Below are 18,624 nucleotides of genomic sequence, written 5' to 3'. Positions count from 1 at the left end.
GAAGGAAAGCAGAGATGTAAGACAAAAAAAGAGAAATGTCTCTGGGAACTTAAATACCAGATTAGGAACAGAAATGGAGACATGGTAAGAGGCAAAGCCAGTCAGCAGCTTTACGGAACCTAAAAACCAAGGGAGAATGATCTCAAGGGCGCTGCAGTAAACTGAAGAGCGAAGACATTCTTTTCAACACCATGCAATATCTAACACTCCAAAATGGGAAAGTTACCAGAATAGGTACTGGAAAAGTCCTGAAGGAATTCAGCAAAGAAACAATTCTAGAAGCAGAAAGAACAAAGTACCACACTCTTTCTAACTTTCTCTTCACAGATTCAGTTTGTTTCCTATCTCTGAAGAGGAATTTGTCCTCTGGAAAATGCCAAAACTCTATGTTTCTACTAATACCTGCCAGGCTGACAAGTGGAGGAGGGACCATCCACCAGTCCATGTTGATGAAATCAAATCACCTAAGATCTTGTTTCTTGATCTGAGTGGAAAATCAATGGAGAAAAATCTATACACAGCATCTTACTAGAATATGTTCTAAAAAATGTTAGAGAAGAAATTATTAGAACAAGGTGTGAAACTGCACCCCATATTCTTTGCAGTGATATTATGATGATATAATTACAACAATCATAATGTATTTTATGCAAGCCGTATGAGGCATCATTGGAGAAGTTATCATTTCCTGAATATGATTATCCTATCTGTATGCATGTATCATTTTTGTATCTGAAGTTATGAATATTGACTATGTATCTGTATTTCAAATGTAGTTACACCTGGGTAATGCCCACTAGACAAGATGTTTTCCGTCTAGATAGTGGATGGGGAAGGGCCTATTCAGGGCAATGTCCCATTAGGAAAAAACAATAGGCCTTAGGGGAAGCTTCTATTTCACCTGGGGAGCCTTCCTGAGAATGCTACAGACAGCCTATGAGTAATGGCAGCTATAACTCTACAAGGACATGTGATGAGACCACATCTCTATGCTCCATCTTGGAACGTCAGTATTCTTCCACAAGCTAGTCTGGGAATCAAGCTTTGGTAACAAAGTGTTCCCGCCATATGCGAAAGCGATATAAGGCAGGGATTGACATCATCTGGGTTTCTTCACTCCCCACACAAGACGACTCCTGGAAACATCTGAGGAACAAAGACTGACCTGGGGGAAGTGCTGGACCCAGGCTAAAGGGATTTCTAGCCTGTGCATGAAACACCTGGGAATTCCAAGCTGTAAAGCAAGTGCAGCTTGCCCCTTAAGAATCTGCAGCCTGCTTGTATCATCTCTTACGGTGACAATCTGCTATTCATATCTAATCTATTTAATATAGCATACTTAGTTTGTGTGTTTTGTTTATTTGATAGATAAACTGCTTTGAGCTGTGTGCTATCACTTAAAATCTCTCTCTTGTAGTTAATAAACTTGTTTTTACTTTATCTAAACCAGTGAGTTGGAGTGAAGTGCATGGGAATCATAACTCAGGGACAAAAGGCTGTTTTGCATATTCCTCTCCACATTGAGGGAGGGGGTGAATTATGGGCTTACGCTGTACAGTTCTCTGTGCAGCACAAGACGTATAATTTTGGGTTTATACTCTAGAGGGGGTAAAACTTAAGGAGCAGGGAGTAGCCTTCCCATGCAGGGGATGGTCAGAGAAACTGCTTGTAACTGCAGCTGGGTACGCCCCTACCTGTATGTATGCTGGTTTTCGAAAGTACAGGCTGGAGGGATTTGCAGCTTGTCACAGCAGTACAGTGTGAGAGGAAGCCAAGGATGATGGGTCGGGAGGGCTCAGTGGTACCCCAGTTCCAGGTGGCACCCTGAGGGGAACCTGTCACACAAGGAATAAGTAAAATAGGAAAAGCCCACAGAATGACTGCTGTTCTTCACTGGAGAGTACAGTCAAAAATTCTGCCTTCATTCACTGAAACATAGTCAGTCACCAACTATCCCATTTTCTATAGCATATTGTTTTCCTGATTGCAAATCTAGCGTAAAGATTAAAATAAAAACAAGACTTGCATGAGAGTAAGTTTTACATGATATAGATTGCACAAATGAAATAATTTTGGTTAGCTTTCAGATGCCCAATTTTTCATTATAGATTGTATTATCTTTCTCATAATAACTAGTCAACCATTGCTTGGTAGTAAAAGCTGCAGTACTGATAGTTTTAATGTTATTTATACTACTACTGTCAGATGGCACATGCTGTTTTTTCTTGGGGGGCGGAGATGGCGGTTGTAGGGGAGATGTGCGGTAACTTAGATGCTAAGGAAATTAATTTAAAAAAGTTAACAATTTACATAGTATGTAACATAAGGCATAACCGAGTAGGGCTTGAGTTTGCTTAGAAAGACTTGTTTCTAAATGTCTCTACAAAATATACTTAAAGTGCTACACTTTCAAAAATTATTCCTAGTTCTCCCATTCCCAATCAAGTATATCTCAAAAGAAAAAAGGAGTACTTGTGGCACCAGAGACTAACAAATTTATTTGAGCATAAGCTTCCGTGAGCTACAGCTCACTTCATCACTCATGAAAGCGTATGCTCAAATAAACTGGTTAGTCTCTAAGGTGCCACAAGTACTCCTTTTCTTTTTGCGAATACAGACTAACACGGCTGCTACTCTAAACACACAAAGGTGCTTTTACAATATGGTGGAGTGCCAAAGTTATAAGCCACACACACGGAGAAGGAGTGTCTTTTCATAGAAAATACCTAAATAGGAATTTTGTTGTTTTGAAAGCAGTGTTGGAAATATGTCAAATGCCAATGATTCTCTGTAAAAAGGTGTCATTACTAGTAATCTCATCAGTATAAAGTTAACATCAACCATACAGCATTATACTACTGATTTCCATTTTTGAACTTCAAGTGAGGATCTTTAACTGCTGGTGCCAATGGACCAACTTTAGACATCTTCTCAAGGGAATTTATACACTAACCACATGGATATACATAAAAAGCCTTAAAAAGTCCTGATTGAGCATATGTACATGCAAAGGGTTAAGTCACCATATTGCTACTGCACACATCAGGCTACAGGAATGTAAAGTTATGCTGTTCATAATGTGCTGGATGAATCACAGGCAGAACTGAAAATTCTTTATAGTAAGGGATTAATGTAGGATGTTTACCTTCATATATATTGTTGTTTGGGCTGGGTTTTTGCCAGTTTCAACTGTAGTTATCATTTGTCAGTTAAGAAACAGCTGAAAAGCAATGATCAACTTAAAATGCCTAAAAGCTTTCACACTCCTCATTTATTTCCATCAAATGGTCCCCCTCTCTAATACCAAATCTAGTATTTAAAAACAGTGTTTTGCTGATTATGATACCTAAACTTTACAATTAGTTTTACACGTTTATATTAACCGTGTTCATAGATAAAGCATTCCTATCTCAAGGACAACCTCTTCAAATGAGAAAATGAAAATACAAGATTATATTCTTTGTTTAGGTATACAAGTATGGAAATATTTCATTTGCATTTGTTTAAGCCACAGAGTTCACATTCAGAAGGCTTTGCCTCAGGGCCCAAATTTAAACCCTGACAAAAGAAATACTCGTATCTTGACCTGAACAAAACTAAAAAACGGTTTTCTGGAACCCAACATTTTTACCATTAAATGCCTTATTCAAGTGTCCTGCCAAGACAGAAAATAGTTCAAAGTGACTTTTTATCATTATCTGTTGGATCTATAACCTGAAGAAGCCACCTGGAGTCTATTATGCAAATACCTACCAACAGAGTTTTTTAAAATGTTAATTATTTTACCCCTAGACAGTAACGGTTCTCAATGTCCATATAGGTTTCAGAGGAGCAGCCGTGTTAGTCTGTATGCGCAAAAAGAAAAGGAGTACTAGTGGCACCTTAGAGACTAACCAATTTGAGCATAAGCTTTCGTGAGCTACAGCTCACTTCATTGGATGCATTCAGTGGAAAATACAGTGAGGAGAATGATATATACACAGAACATGAAACAATGGGTGTTATCATACACACTGTAAGGAGAGTGATCACTTAAGATGAGCTATTACCAGCCGGGAGGGGGTGAGGGTAACCTTTTGTAGTGATAATTAAGGTGGGCCATTTCCAGCAGTTGACAGGAACGTCTGAGGAACAGTGGGGGGTGGGAAATAAACATGAGGAAATAGTTTTACTTTGTGTAATGACACATCCACTCCCAGTCTCTATTCAAGCCTAAGTTAATTGTATCCAATTTGCAAATTAATTCCAATTTAGCAATCTCTCATTGGAGTCTGTTTTTGAAGTCTTTTTGTTGTAATACTGCGACCTTTAGGTCTGACATCGAGTGACCAAAGAGATTGAAGTGTTCTCCGACTGGTTTATGAATGTTATAATTCTTGACGTCTGATTTGTGTCCACTTATTCTTTTACGTAGAGACTGTCCAGTTTGACCAATGTACGTGGCAGAGGGGCATTGCTGGCACATGATGGCATATATCACATTGGTAGATGTGCAGGTGAACGAGCCTCTGATAGTGTGATGATGATCACATGCATCCGATGAAGTGAGCTGTAGCTCACAAAAGCTTATGCTCAAATAAATTGGTTAGTCTCTAAGGTGCCACTAGTACTCCTTTTCTTTTTGTGAATGTCCATATAGTCTATCCTGTCTAGTAGCTAACAAGCATGTGCAATATGCTTGCATGCTATAACTCTATGGATTTTTATTTTTAAAAGGGTTATTGGCCTTTCTAAAAAAATTTCCATCCACTTCCCCCAAAAAACCCAAGCACACTGACACACAGTATTTTTTTTTTTTTAAAAAAGCACCTGGAAAGTTCTATTTTGCAATCTTACCTATTAAATATTTAAACACAATTCAGCTGAAACCACATATTTTAAAAAATTAAATGGTGACAAAGGCCACTACTTTAATAGCCGAATAGATTGAGTTGTTTCAGAAAAGCGAGATTAAAATGTTTTGTCCATTTTACTTTCTTCTACTTTCTAGAACTGCTCTTGATAATGAACACAGTTGAGCAACATCAACCAGAGCAGTGGAAGTAATGTCACTACTCTACACCTTCAGTGTTATATTTACCACGTGAGATTTACCTCACGTAGACAGTACACAGGAAACAGCAGCTTTGTATTTATTTTTAAAGAGTTCCATTAAAAAAAAATATATACTGTCAGAATCTTCCAGGTGTTTTGTAACACAGCAAGGTAAAGTACAATACATATATAATAATTTATCTCAATTCAGATCTCTTATCCAAGATATTTAAAAATACTGTCCTCTCAAGGCAAATATTACCTATGTATTTTAGTGATAGAATTAGCTCTGCAGAGTCTTATATGGCAACATAAAAAAGGTGATTTACTTTATATTTCTCCTTCACACACATCCTGCTATGTACAACCAAATTTAACTAGTGCAGAATCTTACAAATACAAGTATTCAAGTGTCACATCCAATTTCAGCCTAGAATATGTGTGTCAAAGGTTGTCTACCCTACTATAGTCCTAAAAAACATTTTCTTTAAGTCTACTCTGTTAAATGTTTTTACATGCACTCAAAATCTAGTATTTGTCAACTTCTGAAAATCAGAAGAGTTTCCAGAATGCTCATCACATGCATGAGAAAACAAGAAAGAAAACTGTGAAATATGGATTTTTCCCAATTTGTTTCCCAATTTCCATACCCAATATGCTCAGTTTAAAAATAAAAATTCTAAAACTTCATTGTATATTAACAAATGTTCTTTAATATAATTGATTTTAGAAAATACTGTTTAAGTAATATGAAACCTTTGCTGAGCATGTGGGAAGAGGTACAGAAAGGGTGTGGATTTAATGTGCGAATTATGGGGAGTATGTGAGCAAGGTTCTACAGTACTGATGAGAATCCAGCTTTGCTCCCACTCTATTCTCCCTAGACTTGATCCTGTGAATTTCATCCAACACTATTTCCCCCTACACATATGAACAAATGGAGGAGTACAGATGCTCAAAAGAGATACATTTGGGAGGGAGAAGGGAATAAGATAGCTGTAAATGGTTAACCCTTCAGCATTATGTCTTGTTAAAATTCAAACTATGCAGGTATGTTAAATTACACAGTTTGATTTTTTTTTTTAAAGTGGCAAGCCAAAAACAGTGTCCAATAAAGCAGGTTAAAGCTGTAACTAATGTAGCAAAAGCTAACCAAATTGTAATTACATAGTTCATTTAAATTAATTTATATTTTTCTGATGTGCCCCATAAAATAATGTTGAGCAGGTAAATATGTATAGTAAAATATTTTAAGAGACTATTACACAGGTATTGCACATAAACTAAATAAAAACTTCAGTTCAGTGGCTGACTGAGATTTTCAGTGCATATCTAAAGGTAAATTTTGTCTAGAAGACTTCAGAAATGACAACTACAGCTGTTTGTATAAAATGATACTTTAAGACAAAAATCACACAATCTTGAAATTCTATTTAACGCCAACACTTTGTTCCTATATACATCAAAGCACTTTGCAAGAAGGGTATCCTCACTACTGCAGTTTACTTAGCAGCTCTTCTACTGTACTTTCAGTTGTTTTTCCAAGTTTAGCTGGATGGATGATACTCATCTGGGTTGTAATTGCCAAGATACATTTCAACAAAATCACTCATTCACCTTTACACCACTAGAATTCAGGATTTCCTGATGCTTAACAGGGGTGCATTTTACATTAGTGGCAAGAAAACCTGACTGAAAAAATAACTTTCCAACTAATCGGAATAGCAGCAAAGATCATATAAAGTATTTTTTCAGTAATTTATTATAAAGCACCTCTTCTTTTGACTAACCTAGATTATTAAAATTAAGGGTTTGCCTACACAGGGGTTTTTTAATGGATCAAACTGAGTTAAGTCTGTTTAAACACACACACACTTAGACGTGCATACTGTCAAGTCAATCAATCATTCTATAAAATTACATGTTCAGATAATAGTTTATAACAGGATTAGAACTGATGACGAAATAGAGTGACATTCTTCAAGTATTTATAATAGCCAAGCAATTATTGTTATTCCATTAAATATGAAGGAGGAGACTGTAGCTGGCCATGCTCAGGGTTCGAGTAAGTGGAAGAATGGGACACAAGGTTCTCCTGTCACTGTAGTTAATCCACCTCCCCAAGAGGTGGTAGCTAGGTCAACAGAAGAATTCCTCTGTCGATCTAGCACTTTCTACACCAGGGGTCAGGTCAGCATAACTAAGTCTCCCAGTGGTGTGGATTTTTCACACCCCTGAGAGACGCAACTATGTCGATGTACGTTTCCAGCACAGATTAACCCTGAGTGTGCAACAGACCAAATTATCCAGGTCAGCTGGACATCCAGCTGCACAGGGACTAAAACAGGCAGGGAGAACTAAGAGATGAACAAAGTACAGAGCAGTTCAAGACGAGAAAAGCACGGGTTAAGAACTCAACACCTTGCATAGACTTCAGTTTCCAGACCTGGATCTGGCCTTCTCGCTTTTGCACAGGGCCACATAGTCCATCTAAGTTACTCCAGTGTGCAAGCTCAGAAAACTGAAAATAGCCTGCTAGAGGGTTCTTTCATCTTTCCAATTTGTCCTGCTAGGAATAGGATAGTTCCCTTCAACCAGACCATTGTTTTCAGTGTACACACAGTAAGAAGAGGATAAACTTTGGGACATACCTAATCAATTTAGTTTAGCTTTGTAACTTAACTGTCAGCCAGAAAAGAAGTGCTACTGGCCCTTTACATTTCTTCCCTGGTTGACTAACATCTGTCAATGAGGGGAGGAAAGTCACTACACCTCTATCTCTCAATACTGTTTCCAAAGCCATATTACCATATGTGGCAGAAGTACGCATGACTGAGCAGTTGTTTAAAAGAAAGTAGCAACCCTTCTTCAAAATAACGTGCATTCAAGACAGCATCACTTTAACGCAAGAGGGCTTGCAAAGCCCAAGCAGGCCAACAGCTGGTATACAAATTTGGGCTGGATAGCTGAATTAAACCGATTAAGTCTCCAGACAATCCATATCTGAAAAAGTCTTCTCTACTTATTGATCTGATAACGTTATCTCATTTAAAGACATTTTTCTATCATGCTTAGTTTTCACTAAGTAACCAAGGTTGATATTATCCCTGTCCTCCCTCCCCCCTTCTTCTTGCTAACATTTTATTACCCTCTTGTTGAGTGATCTCTGAAATCAGTTTGCAAGTTGCTCTGGGCAAGGCTCACATCTGTATCTGTTTTAGGACATATTTAGAACACCTGTGTTGTTAAAAATAATAAATAAAAATAATATTATTTACTCCAATAGCATTAGAAAACAGTTTTCAAAACAAAACCACATACGTTGCATGAAAAGCCTACTCAAGGTGGCTTCTGGGACCTATATAGAATCAACCAAATAATTAACATTACATTTAATGATTTGCACTTTTCCCATTTTTGTCCACAAGCATATCGCATTATTTTACTTTGAGTTATTTGAATTGGTCTGCTGCTATTTACAATTCAGATTTCAAACTTCTATAAAAAAAAAATTGCAATGTAACTTAAGAGCACAAATTTCAAGTTGTACAGTCCACTGTAAAATTTGCACTTTGTTGCTGTTTAGTTATGCAACTCATCCAAGGATCAGAAACAGTACTATTTAACAAGCGTGTTGGTTAGTTACTGAAGTCATTTATTGTTGTCATTCCCTGAATGGACGAGTTAGCTGATCAACAAAGCAAACTACAAGTATCTTGGTACCACACTGACCTCCAACCCAGCCAACATACTAGAGACTGCCATTTCCCCTCCAACTCCCACAGCCTCAGAAGCGAGGGGTGGTGGAGGGAGAGGAGGCAGCGGGGAAGGGAGGATTTGTCTGAGCCAGCAGGGGAAAGACAACCTCTTGGTCCTTTTTTAAAGAGTACACCCCTCCGCCCTCTTTGTGGGCATTCAGCCTCCTTGTGGCCCTGAAAAGGAGAGCACTGCAGTGCATGGTGGTACACAAGGGTTTGGCAAGTCTACTGGTTCCCACGCATTTAATTAGAGGGTTTATAAGCCCTCTCCCCCAGCCCCGTGGGCCGTTCTGCTACATATTCACCTGCAAACTGAACACACCACGCACATGTTTATTCATTTCATTAAGAACTGGAAATCTCAGGCAAACTATTATACTAAACTCTGTCATTCACCCAACAAACTGAGAAACCCTTTTACTATACAGAAAATACAAAGTAGCTAATAAGGCCAAATTGAAAGTTTTGCTTCCTATTAGCCAAAAATTAGTGACATTTTCAAAAATGAAAATGTTTCATTATTTGCTCCCTTATAAATCTTGAACGAACTTCTAGTCCTGAGGAGTCTGTCAACATAAGGCTGATACACAAAAACTGAACACTTGGCACATCAAATTTCATAGAGCTTGAGTTGGCCGAGCACAATTTTTGTGTTTGAGGAATAAGGCTTCAAATGGCCGCTACCACATTTTTTCTGGTGGTGGTTTTAGGCCATTAGGCCAACACAGGAGCTACATGCAGATGAAGGCAAATGTTTCTCAAACAGTGACTATCAGTCCAGCACACTACAACAGTTGCCCACCAGTGGACAGAGCAATTTCCAGCCAAGATACTCACCCAACTCCCCACTGTTCAGACTAGGGTGATCAGATCAGTTACCCAGCAAAAAGTACTGTCACTTTCCAGTCACAACGCTGGATCTTTCTCCCTTAGCTATTTGGTGGCCTGCAACTGAAAATTCAGCCAGCCCACTCATGACTTCTCCTCTCCAGCTCATCAGTAAGACAAGTCAGGTTCTTTTATTTACTTCCCTGTGACCTGCATAGTTTCTATTGTATCTTTTTATTTGGGTCTCACACTCAAGTTTAGACAAACGTCCTTCAAGTATGTCCTGTTTATTCTTCAAAGAAGTACTCCTCGATGGTTATACATGTACTGACTTGCCTAGTCGAGTGTTGGCTTATGAATATTTACAGGCATTAAAAATGGTAACTATTTTAAAAAGGTGTTCCAATCCAATCGATACACGCACCTATTCTGAATACATGCATAACAGAAACTTGTACCATTTCTTCAGAGAGCTTTATAATAAGGAGAGTCATGGGGATCTCACTTAAAAAAAAAAAAAAAACAACCCACAAACCCTTGTCCCTGCAATTCTTGAGAGCCCCACTGGCATAAAAAATTCTGTGCATTTGCTAAGGAGCGGGACATTTTCCCGCATTTCCATTATACCTTCTCTTCAGTTCCTCAGAGGTCTAAAGAGGAACAGACACTCCAGCTTGCCATATTCAGTAGAGCCACTGGGTGAAGGAAACAAAGGACAAATTAAGCTTGATTCAGGTTTTAAATATGTACAATAAAATAAGTTACTCAAGCCTAGACTAAATCAAGGGGGTAGGTCGATCTGAAGTTACATATTTTACACTAATTAAGTTATGTAACTTAATTCAACATAGCTTAGACAACTTACAGCAGTGTCCATACCATGCTATGTTGTCAGGAGACCCTCTCCCATTGACATAGCTTCCACCTCTCAGAGTCATGTAGTACTGAAGTCGACAGGAGTGTGCTCTCCCATTGACTTATCGCATCTGCACCAGACCCGCTAAATTGATGCCCACTGCATCGATTGCAGCAGCACCAATTAAGCCAGTAGTGAAGACAAGCCCTCAAAAAGAGATGCATACATTTTACTCAATCAACTAGATTTTACAAATGAGTTAAGAGGAGGCAAATGATCATTCAAAAGGCAGGAACTACCCTTAGACATACCATATTATTGTTCGATACACAAAAGCCAACCTCTAATTTTAAAATTTGGTGACACTACACTAACGAATTGAAACATCTAATTACAACTCTATAGCATAATCTTGACTGCTAGGATCTTTTCCAGATACACTGACCAGAGCATATATATAGAAAAGAGACTCCAAAGAAACAAGTCCCACAAAATTTGTCTATGTTATGTGAAAACAATGTACTTTAACCTATGCTTTCACCCATTCCTGCAGCTTACCACCTCAAACCTTATGCCTTTTTCTAAATGGGGTGCACACTCACAATCTTGCCATCAATAAATAAAGCACATAGCAAAAACAAAACAAAAAAAAACAAAAAGAACAAATTCTTCCTGGGGAGATGAAAGGAAGAAGAAAAAGGAACCACAGGTGACAACTGCTAGATCTTTTAGTGAATTTCTGGAAGATGTTCAGATCCCACAGCAAAATCTGCAGACTGGGAATCTGAACACAACAGAATCCAATGCATTTTTCTACTACTACTTTTTTTTTCCCCTCTCATTTCTGTATGAATTTCAACTTTCTATTATAACTATCCACTGCGGTCATTTGTACAGGAACCAATAAAACAAAGTATTTAAAAGAAAAATAACCCTCGTGTTCCTCATTAATGCCAGATATTTTATGAGGAATAAACTATTTTGGAAAAACTGGGAACTAAATAAAGTTCTAAAACTCATTACTTGAGCTTAAAAACAGGTTTATCTTTTTTCCTAACAAGAATCAAAATTTTCTGAAGCGTCCAACTGAAACATCTGCCAAACACCAAAAAAGATGCAAGAGCAAATATCCCTCAGGGAAAGAAATTTAGATCTTATCACTAGCATCTCAATGACAGTCAAATGTATGCACCTTAGACCATGAACAGGATACAAATATAAATTAATCCAATGGATCTAAAGTAAATCAAATTATTAAATTATAAGACTTGGATCATTTTTTTTTAACTACAAATAAGGTCAACACATTTAAGTGCAAGCTCCTGAATGTCAAATAAAGTTAACAGTCAGTGAACTGCCTCCTACGTTCAATAACAAGCAAAAGCTGCTGGTCTAACAAAATTAATTCAGTTCCTTAGCATAGCAACAGAGGTTATCGTAGTATTATCTTTTGAATTATAAACATATTGTTACTTTCCCTTACATAACTCCATGGAAAAGTGTACTGTTTAAACAGTACTAGATAATGGCACTTAAAATGATTAACTTTTTAACTACAAAATCATGATCATAATACTGGAATCACAGTTGTCTCACATTTAACATGCATCAAAGAAAGCTTATCTTCACTAGAGAAATAATTTGTCTAACCACAGATCTCTCTCTCATGATTCTAAAACATCCTGTAATCCAAACAAAAGAAGTCCTTCAACAGTATCTTAGCTGTGTTATGACTCATATTGACTATCTTTACACTTACCCCTAAAGTTAAGCTCAACTGAGCCGGAATCATGTCAGCTGAATCATTCTGCTGCCCATATGTGGTCAGTGTCATGTTACAACGGAAGTGGCAAATCAGTCCTCCAAAGGCTGCCCACAATGCCCCAGGGACTGCAAGAGTGGCCTCTTTGGCCATCTAATTTCCACTGGCCTAGGGTCAACCCGTCCAGAAGCAACTTACTTGTATACACTTCCCAGCACACATACGTAGCCTGTGACTACATGCTGCTTCCGCAGCAACCAACTTCTTTTGGCAACTGATCCATAAAGTTATTACTGATCCATATATTTCCAGATCATTGATCTATATTAGATAATTCCATACTCAAGAAACAGTTTCTAAATAGCTGTAGGTCCACCATTGGGGATAAACTGCAAATAATCACAGGATTTTCCCTGGGGGGACTACAGAAGTTATAATAGTTTCTTCCCACACTTGGCTGAATCACCGCAAGATCCCTGAAAGCTCTGCAAAATCATCCATAATGCACAGCTGCTTGAAGCAGTATCAAACTCTGGAATACATACTCACAAAGCACGCCTGAGTATAGCACGAGCATAGATGCAGGATGTCACAGGAACTCCACTAAGGGCAGTCTACACAGACAGCAGCATAGCTGTATCAATGCAGCTGCACCGCTGCAACATCTCTAGTGAAAACGCTCTATGCCGATGAAAGAGAGCTCTCCCATCGGCATAATAAAACCACCTCCAGCAATGGCAGAAGCTATGTTAGCAGGAGAGCGTATGTCAGTGGAAGACCTTATGTTGGTGTAACTTATGCCATTCAGGACAGAGGCGTGGTTATTCACAACCCGGAGCGACATAAATTATGTTGACGTAGGCCATGTCTATGCTACAGCCTAAGGTTGTATGCCACCTGAGGGCACACGGTCTCACTAGCTAAAAGTGAAATAACTGCATTGAGTTAAGTACAACAAACACAATTCTAGTTCGATAAGCCCCCAGAAAGCTAGAGATACAGAAAAGAGCAGAACAGCCCGTATACAGCTACTGCCTCATATAGGAAAAACTCAGCAGTTACACCACACAATACCACAAGATTCACTTTTCTGAGCCAAGTGCTCTGAACAATAGTTTGAGCTCCCTAACTTTTGTATTTGAAAACATTAGTCAAAGTAGTTACGCATCATCCCTTCATTTAATTTCTTACAGATTGTTGTATGCTTCTACGTATGCCTCACTCTTAAAGGTGATCTACTTTTTAAAAAGGACCTGTTTTTGCTTTCCTGAAATCATTTCTTTGGTAGCAATGGGGTTCTAGCTGTGTAGATCTCATCGGGCCTAGGAAGACACTTTGATGACTGGGAAACCTAGTGAAGTAACAAAATCATAAGAATGAAAACTGAACAATCGAGAGGGGGAAAGGATTTTTAGTCAGACCTGCTTATTTTTGTATTGGCAATTTGGCTTCAATGACCATCCAAATTGTTGATTAAAGGAGATCTGTGATAAAGATTCAACACCTCTACCCCTTCAGCTAAGTTGTAAGATCTCGTAAAAAACGTACTCCAAGCGCCAACAAAAGATCCTTCAAGCAAACCAGTGAAAACCTAAACTTTTATTTTAGACATATTGGGAATGTAAAAACTAAATACATAAAAAAAGGGGGGGGGGAAATCAGGCCTCTTTTATATATCAAAGAAAAAAACAAGCATTTTTTTAAATGCTTTGCAGGTCAAAACTGAGATTCTTCCTTTTTTAAGGATAACATATCAAGGAGGTGGAGAAACTATTGAATTTCTTCATCTATATTCTAGTCTTATTGCTTTCTACTCTTTTTCCATTTCTAATGCAGCAGAAGTGAGTACAATATTTCAAATATGGATACTTCAGTCCTTCTTACACTGCAATAATATTGAATTGCATTCTAGGTAGTCTCAAGCAAAATCAATATTTGAATGGAGTTATTTGTCTTGATTTACAGATCTCGGAATCACAATAGTTATTTTACTCCTATGCACTGTCCTAAGTGTTATATACCCTTCTATACTGTGAACACTATCTAGTGTTAGTTGCACAAAGCCAGTTGACACTGAGTCAACAAAGCTTGTGAATGTATGGGTTAATGTGCCATTCACTGTAAATTCTACATCTCGGAGCTTATCAAATAAATAATTATTTATTGCAAACCCTATTCAAATACATTTCTTATATAAAGAAAAGTTATCTAAAACCAATTTTTATCTTGCTTGAACAGTAGTACCATCATTAACGTGTTAGAAAATAGCTATCACCTCAAGAAGTGAACTCAGCACTCAACTGGCATGAGAAGTGAAAAGACTTTCAGTCTATGCAGAGGAAATAAGTGTTGGACTGATTTAAGAAACTGATTAATGGGCACTAATTTGAATGTTTTTTTTTTTCCTTTCTCCAAAGCACCACAAATAAATTTGAAGTAAAAAAAAGTTTCTACTGCAACTCTGTGGAGCTCCAAAGCTTGTCTCTTTCACTTCTGAAGAAGAGCTCTATGGAGCGCCAAAGCTTGTCTCTTTCACTAACAGAAGTTGATCCAATAAAAGATATTACCTCAGGCACCTTTTGTCTCTCATATCCAGGGACCAACACAACTACACCACCCCTGCAAATGTAAATTATCAGAGATTCAGCATTTTAAGAATTTTAGAACCTAAGATCAGTATTATAGTCCTGGGCCCTTGTTTTTCTATTGGGCCCTTGTTTTTCTTTTAAAATTTAGTTCTACAATTTGAATTCTTCCCATATAATTAAACTTGATGAAAATTACATTTATTGCAACAAAACACAAAACAACGACTCATATCTCACATATTCAAAATTACTTTGGTTTAACAGGATAGTAGATATGGTCAAAATATAAGAGATTATTCTACTATGCTTTATGAAGTAGCATTGACAAGTATAAATGGGGAAAACTTCAACACAAGCTAGAGGTACTGGCAAAATCCATAGTTAGATACAACATATTATAAGTTTCAACATTAATACTAAAACAATAGGTACCTCATATCACCATGAGGATGACCCTACACAACTAACTTTTCAGTGGGACTACTCATGTGGGTAATGTTACTTACAGAATTGAGCCTATATTGACCAAAAAACTTCCTAGCACTATTTGAGCTCCAGCCCACCTGCAAGACTGGAACATCCATTCAATATTAAAAAAAAACACCAGATATGCCATAAAAAGTATCACAACAAAGAAAAACGAAAATATATCATTTTTGAAAGGAAAGAAGTTTCCGTTTTAATTTTAACTTTAAGAATGACATGAAAAGGTGAGATTAAGAGAGAAAGGAGGATGAGAATAACCTACAAAAGCCCTGTAAAGATATGCATGTGTAAAAAGCGTTTGCATGTTCAGCGCCAAAGAATGACTAAATCACAAGATGTAAAATGAGGTGGAACAGACCCCATCAACAGGATTACCTTAAAAAAAAAACAACAACAACAACAAAAAAAAAACCTATACCACATTTTCTCCGGCTGAGGGACAGAACTCCCCCACCATCCGCAGCAAAAGAGAAAGGTATTCAAACAAGTCCTACCATGAATAAGCTAGCCTCGAAAGATAGTTTTAGCCCCAACTTAAGCAATGAAATTCCTTGACGTTAAAGCTTTTGGAGGCCTGAGCCGCCTCTGTTCCCTACGGACTGTTTTCTGCAACCCTCTCAGCCAAAGACCGAGCAAATCCGCCTTTTAGAACCTGTAGCTCCAGGAAAAGAGACCCCTTAAAATGACGCCCAGTCCGAAGCGCAGCGACCCTACATACAAACAGCCCCCACCAGAACGAGCACCGGCCGGGGCTGCCGCCTCCACGCTGCTGCTGCTGCTAAGGGCACGGGGCAGGTGTTGCCGAGCATGGGACAGGGGCTCCAGAGCCCCACGGCCCAGACCGGGAAGGAGACCAGGTCTCAGCGACCCCCCGGCACTAAGCACGTGCCGGTGCCGATGCCGCCGCCGCCGCCGCCCCCTCCTCAGAGTTTCACTCTGCACAGGAGTCAGGCTTAGGACACACGCACGCACACGCTCTCCCCACCCCCGGCCTCGGGCGGAGCGGCAGCAGCTGCAGCCAATGGGGACCTGACCACTAGTGATGGTGGCCAATGGGGCCCGGCGGGAGGTGGAATCGTCCTCGCGCCGCGGCTGCCCTGTGTGAGGTAGCTGCCTGCAAGGAAGGGAGATTCTTGGTTGCGGCCGCAGCTGCCGACAGGGGCGGTCTGGGCTCCGCACCCCAAGCTCCCGGCGCCGCGGCCCCTTCCTTCCCCCATGCCTCACCAGACAGTTTTCGGTCTCCCGCCTCCTCCGCGCGCCGGGGCTCCGGAGCCGGCCTCGCTGCCTCCGCGGAGAGATCCTGCCGAGTCAGGGTCAGGCCGGGCCGCGCCGGAGGGACGCTCGCTGCGGGGCTCCCCGTGCGCGAACCGAGCGGCCGCGACGGTAGCAGCCCAGCCTCCTGCTGCTGCTGCCAGGACTGTAAACATCCCGGCATCCCCGAGGGGAGAGAGGCGGGGCCGGCTCCGGGCTCCTCCTCAGCGCGGGCCCCCAACCGTCCTCCTTGCGCTGAGCGGCCCGGGCGCGTCGTGTGCTCGGACAGCGGGGTGTGCCGCCAGGAGGCCAAGCTCGCCCTGGGGAGGTAGCTGGGCCGCGCGCATCGGAGCTGCTCTATCCCCGCAACTGCTGTTGCGGCAGGAGTTTGGTCTGGCTCGCAGAGCCCTGCAGCGCCCAGCGCGTGCCTCCAGGCTAGGATGGGAGGGGGGGGTTCTGGACTGGGGAGCGCCTGGTCCTGTGGCCAGGCCGCTGTCTGTCAGAAACAACGTGCCTGGGTGCTGCGCTGCTTTGGAAGGGGCAAGAGACTGGCTGTTACGCTGTGAAGAACCTAAGGCAAACCTGCAGCCATGTTTTTGAATCCAGATCAGATGTTGGGTGCTGCGGCAATTCCAGTTCCGGTTGTGTTAGCAAACTCTGCTGCAGGGCTTTAGCAATTCGTAACAGCCTAGCTCGTCCTTGGAATTGCAATGCGCTTAAAAATGAACTGGTCCAGGACCAGCTCCTAAAAAGAAGTGGAGAGTTCATCCATGCACAAGCAAATGTATTCTCAACCAGCTACCTTCTTCCTTTATGCAGTGGAGTTTGCGACCAGAGATTGTAAACTCTCTCAGGCTGGAACTTATTTTTTATGTGGTGGTACATTGCCTACCACAGAAGTATCCTAACTCGTGCCAAGAACTCCTAGGCACTACAAAATATACAGCAGCTCCCCTGACAGGATTGAAAGGGGCTCAGCAGTTTGAGCTCTTATTGAAGTAAATCAGAGCAATAAGAGCCCAGGATTTCTGAAAAGCAAACAGTGGGTCCCTAGAGAGAACCTTTTATTAGATCAGCCATCTACCTGACTTTGTCCCTGTTTAGTGTAGGAAAAGGAGGTATGTTTAGCAAACATGTCAGCTAGCACATGATATTTAACATGTTTTTAAACACAACTAAGCACCTAGGTTAGACAGTGGTGTTTACAAATGTTAGCTGGTCATAGTTCCCTTGAGGACTAACCATAATCCATTAGAGAAAAATGAAAGCCTCCTACCAACCAGCAAACAGAATATTCCTGGCTTTCTAATGGCATGTTTCCTGTTTCTAGCTGTTCTCTCCTAGTGGGAGAGAACTGAAGTTAAACCTTTGTTTAGGAATTAAAAATAAGAACAGCTTCCCTAAAAAGTACAGAAGAGAGAGTAGGCTCTTCTCTTTCTGGAGAGATGGAGAAGCTCTCCCTCGAGATCCTGATCCTCTCTGAATGCTGAAATGAGGACTCAAGAGGCACAAAACACTGGAGTGGAAGCAATAGGAGGAGATGGTGCTAGTCTAAAGAGTTTGAGGTTCTCAGTGGGTATGTCTACAATTCAATTAAAAACATGCCAGCTAACTTGGGCTTAGGGACTGTTTAATTGTGTAGATGTTTAGCTTAAGTCCTACAAGCCCGAGTCAGCTGGGCCAGCCGCAGGTGTCTAACTGCAGTGTAGACGTACCCAGTGTTCTCCCCCAGTAGATGAAGCAGCAGCAGCACCTGACAGGGAAAGAAGAGAGAGTTATATGTGGGAATTTTCTGTCTCCCTCCCTTCCAGAAGAAGAATTAGGGACTAGCATATCATCCTTAAAAATCACTTCTTAATCTAAAATTCAAGAAATGGCATGAGGGTGCAATCCACAAAGGTGCTTAGGTGCCTGAGTCCCATTTTTAGGAACCACTGTGATTCACAAAGCTCCCACTCAGCTGCCATCTAACCCTGTAGGTGATTATACTCACAGGGCACCTAAGTTTTTGTCTCTAGGCATGTGCATTGCTACCTCACTGTAGGTGTCCAGGCACTTATC

General features: G+C 40.3%; 1 protein-coding gene across 10 annotated transcripts in view; it reads right to left on the bottom strand.

Annotated features, from left to right (window-relative positions):
- NEK7 (NIMA related kinase 7) overlaps positions 1–16,818 on the bottom strand; it is a 124,981-nt gene extending 108,163 nt beyond the window's left edge. For 2 of the 10 annotated variants that reach the window (XM_073356757.2, XM_073356761.2), the window contains exon 1: positions 16,537–16,817. Coding sequence is in view for 1 of the 10 variants with exons in the window: in XM_073356762.2 (XP_073212863.1) it covers positions 16,044–16,121 (78 nt within the window). In the remaining 9 variants the exon portion in view is untranslated. Of the gene's footprint in view, positions 1–8,182; positions 10,185–10,247; positions 10,316–16,043; positions 16,260–16,536 lie in introns of those variants that run through there. The other 8 variants (XM_073356754.2, XM_073356759.2, XM_073356752.2 and 5 more) reach the window with 8 other exon arrangements.
- Positions 16,819–18,624: the final 1,806 nt, after the last annotated feature.

The sequence above is a fragment of the Lepidochelys kempii genome, chromosome 8 (assembly GCF_965140285.1).
Source record: "Lepidochelys kempii isolate rLepKem1 chromosome 8, rLepKem1.hap1, whole genome shotgun sequence".
Classification (NCBI taxonomy): domain Eukaryota; kingdom Metazoa; phylum Chordata; order Testudines; family Cheloniidae; genus Lepidochelys; species Lepidochelys kempii.
This window is presented reverse-complemented; position numbering and strand designations above follow the sequence as displayed.